This window comes from Morus notabilis, unplaced genomic scaffold (genome assembly GCF_000414095.1).
Source record: "Morus notabilis unplaced genomic scaffold, ASM41409v2 Scaffold65, whole genome shotgun sequence".
Taxonomy (NCBI): domain Eukaryota; kingdom Viridiplantae; phylum Streptophyta; class Magnoliopsida; order Rosales; family Moraceae; genus Morus; species Morus notabilis.
This window is the reverse complement of record NW_010356865.1, coordinates 183,271-189,541: the sequence shown is the minus strand read 5'-3', so window position 1 is coordinate 189,541 and position 6,271 is coordinate 183,271. Positions and strand designations below refer to the sequence as shown.

The 6,271-nt window shown below is 32.5% G+C and overlaps 1 protein-coding gene and 1 non-coding gene across 2 annotated transcripts; both read left to right on the top strand.

The window, feature by feature from the left end:
* Nucleotides 1-1,822: 1,822 nt before the first annotated feature.
* Nucleotides 1,823-6,069, top strand: LOC21395515 (ribosome biogenesis protein NOP53). Its single transcript, XM_010088745.2, has 12 exons — nucleotides 1,823-2,116; nucleotides 2,540-2,712; nucleotides 2,824-2,869; nucleotides 3,009-3,034; nucleotides 3,206-3,286; nucleotides 3,402-3,512; nucleotides 3,724-3,812; nucleotides 4,263-4,382; nucleotides 4,464-4,586; nucleotides 4,945-5,011; nucleotides 5,098-5,177; nucleotides 5,882-6,069. The coding sequence occupies exons 1-12, from the start codon at nucleotides 1,948-1,950 to the stop codon at nucleotides 5,886-5,888; spliced, it is 1,092 nt and encodes a 363-aa protein (XP_010087047.2). The 5' UTR covers nucleotides 1,823-1,947; the 3' UTR covers nucleotides 5,889-6,069.
* Nucleotides 2,325-2,439, top strand: LOC112090700. Its single transcript, XR_002901771.1, has one exon. It is a non-coding gene; the product is annotated as a small nucleolar RNA snoR100 (small nucleolar RNA).
* Nucleotides 6,070-6,271: the final 202 nt, after the last annotated feature.

The window sequence follows — 6,271 nt, the reverse complement described above, 5'->3', positions numbered from 1 at the left end:
ATTATTATATTATATTATATTATATTACGAGTATGAATTTTAGATTGAGAATATTATAAATTTTAAATTTTATTAGGGGTATTATGTGTATTATGAAGTTTCATTAATTGTACTATGTTGATTCCCGCACAATCTAAACGCTAAAGTTGTCTTTAGACTGCTTCTGATTTTAGCTATAGATTCTTAAAAAATTCTTCAAAAAGCACTTTGAGGAGATTTACCAAACACTAAAATTAGCTTCTCTTATAAGCAGAAGCTGATTTTGGGAAGGAAAAGCAATACCAAACTAAGCCATTGCCACTTATCCCATATAGCCAAAGCAATTTCGAAAGGTCTTGTGTTACAATAAAATCATCTTTTATAACTTTATATTTTTTAAAATTGTAAGTCTATGTTATTGTTAAGAGCTTAATTTGTATATATGAGAGAAAAATATTACGATAAAAAAATTTAATTTAATTTTTTTGAGAGAAAATACTGTTATAATATAATTTGAGTTGTGAAATGAACGATGCCTATGGATACTTTAAATCTTAAAAAAAATCAGGGCTTGTTCTTTTAGAGTTTAACTTGAGTATAATTTTCGAGTTGAATTTGAGTTATAATTTGAGTTGAAGTTATAACTTGAGTTTGTGTTTGGTTGTATACATTTGAGTTATGGTTTGAGATAAAAATTTTTTTGAGTTTGTGTTTGAGTGAGTCAAAACTTGAATTTGTATTTAGATAGTATTTTAATAAAAACTCAATACTGATGGAAAATTTTAATAGGGTATATGGGTGGAGTTTTATTCGTATTTTCGTTGTCAACGCATAGAAAAAAAAAATCATCTCAATTAGAATTAAAACGAAAAAGTTATAGCATTTTTAAGAATAAAAAAAACACTGTTCATTAATTTGAGTTCGAGTTTCTGAACTCGAGTTGAAGGAGAAACTTTAAACTCGAGTTTTAGTCCCAAACTCGAGTTTGAATTCGAGTTCAAACTTAAAAGAACATAAACTCGAATAAAATTGTAATTCGAGTTGCTTTTTTTTTAGTTTTTCACTCAAAAGAACAAGCCCTCAGTTTTTGATATCTTGAAGACTTTTCTAAGACTGGAGTTGTTCTTTTGGAGCGTAACTTGAGTGTAGTTTTTGAGTTGGATTTGAGTTATAACTTGAGTTGAAGTTAGAACTTGAATAAAGTTGAGTAAAATAATAAAATTGAAACTTAAAAGAACGTGAACTTGAATAAAGTTGAAACTTGAGTTGCTTTTTTTTTTTGAGTTTTTTAGACAAAAGAACATGTCCATTATATTTTTAAAGGTAGATGCAGCAATTTAAAATTAACAACAATACGGATATTAAAAGACAATTTCAATTTTATTATAATATAGGGTATCAAATTAAAATTATTCCAATTTGAAATTGATTTGAATGTCAAAAAAAAAAATCTAACTATTTCATTTTTTGTTATTTTTTGATTGAGATGTTTATTTTAAGAATTTATCTTTATTTTTGAATCATAATTCTTAAATTTTTATAATATTTTTCTCTTATAAAAAATTTAAATTTTAAAAATTAAAATTAAAATTTATGGTTTTAAATTTATGAATTAAAGTATCGTTCATTTCACCGATTTGAGTTTTCAGTTTTAGGTTTCTATAGTAAAATGCACTCAAAAAATATCACATCTAACTTTTTTTGTTATAGTGAAAAGCTCTCAGAAAATATTAAATCTCAACTCGAATTGAAAACTCAAATCCGTGAGCCCTAAATATTTTTGTCTTGGCTTGAATTTTTTTTTATTTTTTTATTTTTTCGCTGAATAGATTAGTGAAGTGTAGTTTCAAGATTTCCTCTAGGGTTTATTTGCCGGCTGCGTGAAGACCCACCCACCGCCCTTAAACCACACGGTGAACAAGAGCATCACGCAGAGAAAGAGAGGGAGAGAGAGAGAGAGCGAGAGAGATGGGAAAGAAACCGAATAGCTCGAGAAAGGGAAAGAAGGCATGGAGGGCCAACATCAGCACCGAAGACATCCATGACTTCTTCGAGAAGTCCACCAAAGACGCTCTCTCCGGCGGCAACCTTTCCTCCGCTCCCGCCGAATCCCTCTTCTTCGTCGACAAATCCAAAGGTTTTTTTTTTTTTTTTTCCTTCTCTGATTATGCGTTAAATTCAAGTTTTGATTACGAAGCTTCCATTTGTCAATGTAAAAAAAAAAAAAAATCCCATTTGGTTTGAGTTCGTAAATTGAGCTATTTGGTTGGTAAATGGGTCTATTTTCAGAAAATAATAATAACAAAAAAATCCGTGTATAATAAGCCGATGCTCTGGATATACATTCATGAAGGAAGCATGGTAATGTGCACGGAAATCGAGGCAAATGGGTTGTCACGTCTGCTCCCAATGATGCATTTTTTTGGCTTTGATTTGGGGGCCTGGTTAAGACCCACATTTCTCTATCACTTTATTAATATTTCGTTTATCAATTCGAGCCTTTTTTGTTGTTGTCCAAGATGTAATTAAAACTGAAAAAAAAAAAATTGTGCATGATCAGATCTTTCAGTGAAGCGCAAGATTGAAAAGAATCGGGCAAAAGTACTCCGGTCCGATAGTGCGCTAAACAAGAACCCGTTTGTGCAAGCTGTATCGGCTTCAATACCACAAAAGTTCAATAAAAAGCATAAAAAGATTGCTAAAGCAGAACATGTAGCTGGAGATGATGAAAAGGTCAGTAGGGTAACTGCTAAGATATAGAAATGGGTGTTTGAATTGAATGTTTATTCTTGATAGGTTCTGTTTTAAGTTAACTCTTTTAATCTGTTTTTGTACATTGCACAGGATTCTGCCACGGCTTCCGACATGGTTGACATCTGGGGTGACAAAGGTTTCATTACTGTTTAATTGGTTGCTAATGTTTTTAACTTTTTGGCTTGTTGTCTTGTAAGATAACATATACATTAGTAGATTATAATCATATTCTTTTTCATAAGAATCACATTTTTTGTTCCTGGACACACTTGCAGGTGATGACAATGTCAAGGTCAGAAAGGTAATTGACAAAGTTTAAAATGATGATAGAACTCTTGATTGCTCTCTTGTGTGATTTTGAAACAATATTGGAAAAGGATTTTAACACCGACTTCTGAGCTGCAAATCATCAATGCAACTTTGATTTGTTTGGTAGACCTTACTTGATATATTTTCACCGATCTTCTTGCAGATAGCAAAGCCTTCGATTATTCCTGCAGTAGAAGTTGATCCTCCTGGGTGCTCTTATAATCCCTCATTCGATAGTCATCAGGTATTCTTTTGATATGGCTTATATTTTTCCTTTGGGACTTTAGGTTATGTGGGGTTTAAAATTATATCTCTATAACTTTTTTTTTTTTCTCTTTTCCTTCTTTTATCCAATTTAGGATGTGTTGGCTTGTGCTGTTGCGGAAGAAATGCAGAAAATTTACAAAAATGAGTTGGGACCTGAACCAGTTCCATTAATGGTTACGGGAGAAGTTATCAATGAAGAAGATGTAAGTCTCTTTTTAGTTCTCCTTTTGTGAATGACTGTTAAGTTTCCTCCTTTTGCTATCAGGGTTTCAAACCTTTTATGGTTTTTTTGGTTAAGTAAAAGTTTTGCGTGTTTATAGATGATATCCATGAGTTTTCTTGACCATGATATTTTTATTTTACTTTTGAAAATTGTGCCTAAGCTTATTTTACATTAGCTGTTTATTCCGTTAGAGGTATTTTATTGAGGCGGATGATGGGAGTGATGAGGACATGGAACCAGAGAATGTGGATGAGACTGACGACGCTGTGGCTGAGGGAAGGTTAGCATCATGTTTTGAGTTGTCTTTATTTGTATTGCATGCCTTTGTTTACTCTTTTCATTAAGTTTGGTCTTGCAAATAGATTTCTTAAGAGGTGCAGAAATTGATTACAAGAATTCCTTCTTATATGTTGCTAATTTTATCCCCGTTTGGGAGGTATACTCAAACCCATGATTCTCGATTCTGACGTTTGAAATTCAAATTTATGTGAGAGCTTTACATTGTAGCAGAATCAATGATTTGGATTTGAGTATATAAAACAAACAACCCATTTGTTATTTTATGCTTGACATCCTTTTGGACCATTGTAAATTTTAAATTTGTGTTCTCTTTCATTCATTCTATTTGATTAAAATTCTGGATTTTCTACCATATTATTAGACATTCATGGCATAATACCACCATGATAAAATCTTTGTGGATTCATATGGTTTGATGTCCCCGCTACAGGCTTTATAAAACAAAGAGGGTGACACGCGTTGAGTTAAATAAGAGAGCCAGACGTAAAGAACAGCTTCGAAAGGAAACAGAATTGAAAAAGATAGAAAGACTTTCTAAAGAAATTGACAGGTGACTTCACAAATAACTAGTTAGTAGTCAACCACATTTGTGAGTAGTAGATTTTTACGTTGTTTGGTTCATTGTTCACAGCTTACCAGATATTCTTCAAGAAATAGAAAAAGAGGATGAAGAGAAGAGTAAGAGACATATTCGGCAAGTTGTTGCTAAACAAGAACGATTAAAGTCATTTCCACCACGCTTGGGGAAGCACAAGTATGCAGCTTCTTGTCTGTAAATTTATAATATTTGCATTTACACCTACAAATTGGAAAGTATATTATTATAAGAAGTTGCAAATAGTGGTTACTGGAAGGTGGCTGCTAATTCTTTCTTTTTGCATCCCTCTTTTCATTAGTTTGTCTTGTTGTGCTAGCTTTAATGTAAAAATTTAAGACTGAATAGGGCAATTTTATTGTTTGTAACCGTCTTTTGAAACCTCCCTGATCATTATTGGAAAATTTGACCTGAAAAATGAGAGAATTTTAGTAGATACTGCAGAAATTGATGCATAAATGCTTTGATTTTAGCTCTTGATGAAATAGAGATAATTTGTTTTCTTTGCTGCCGGCAGATTTCAGCCTGCTCCAATGCAAGTCTTATTATCTGAAGAAATTACGGGATCCCTCCGCAAGATTAAGGTACATTAGAATTTATGCTTTCAGAAATTGGATATGAGAAAATTGCAACTTTGAAGCTAAGCAATCTAAATTTGTTTTTGCACCAGGCATGTTCAACCCTAGCCAAGGATAGGTTCAAAAGCCTAGAAAAAAGAGGACTTATTGCTCCAACGGGAAAGACCAGACGGTTAGTTGAATCTCCTCTTCATGGATTATGTTTTCGGGTTATGTTACTTTTTTGTTAATCCTTCAATAGATGGGCTTTTTTTCATGTTTGTTTCGGGTTTTTAGCAATGTTGAAGTGTTAAAAAGTGATTTGAGAGTCCATTAACTAAAACCCGAAGAATCGTAGCTTGGAGTAAAAATCTGTAGTTCCTCACTTTCTTAGGCTGTTAAAATAGTTTGATGAACCCAGTAGTGGAGCCACCTTAAGCCGAGTGGGGGTGGCCGCTCCCACTGACCCAAGGTGGCCTCTTTTATATTACCCCAACTAATTTTTTTATTTTACATGACTTTTGAATAACTTATATTTCAAAGTTCAAACCTAAATTGTTAAATATATCAATAATCAGTGGTAGTATGACATAAGTTTGGGGATTGTAAGACCTTAAAAGGCTGTGAAATTAAACTTAATGAGACGATTGATTTATTTGGATTTAAAATATAAAAATAATAAAATACAATGATAATTGTGCTATTATTTTAGTTTAGAATTTTGGTCACCCGCATTCCCACTAAAAAAAGTTCCTCTCTGAACGAACATTGTGATAAAGGATTGCAATATTGACCTTTTCCTATTTGTTTAAAATCTCACTTTTATGCACACGAGTATAGAGACTTTTCACTTCAGATTTTGACGAATGACATTTGGATGTTTGCTTGCTTGAGCAGGAAATAGAGCGATCTCTCTCCTTCAACATACATCTTTCAGAATCAGTCTATCTCCAAATGGTCCAAGCTTTGATTATATGTATAAGATTGTAATATTTCATCCTCATAGGATGATTGAAATTTTGGCCCTTCTTCCTTCAGACGTACCTTTTCGTAATGTTGAAAGGAATTGGATTCATCCTTTTAAGCAAAAAAAAAAAAAAAAAAAATATATATATATATATATATTACATCTCAAGTTGCATGCTTTCTTCAATAAGAACAAAAAGGAATCTGGATCAAATGAATGTAACTAGGGCTGGCAATCCGGGTATCGACACGATGACACGACTCGAAACCCGCACGAGATTAGCGGGTTTGGGTTTATCATAAATAGGTCTGGGTCAAAAT

Coding starts and splice junctions, on each gene's coding strand:
- LOC21395515 (XM_010088745.2), top strand. CDS start 1,948: ATGGGAAAGAAACCGAATAGCTCGAGAAAGGGAAAGAAGGCATGGAGG. Junction 2,713..2,823: donor TAGCTGGAGATGATGAAAAG/GTCAGTAGGGTA, acceptor TACATTGCACAG/GATTCTGCCACGGCTTCCGA. Junction 3,035..3,205: donor ACAATGTCAAGGTCAGAAAG/GTAATTGACAAA, acceptor ATCTTCTTGCAG/ATAGCAAAGCCTTCGATTAT.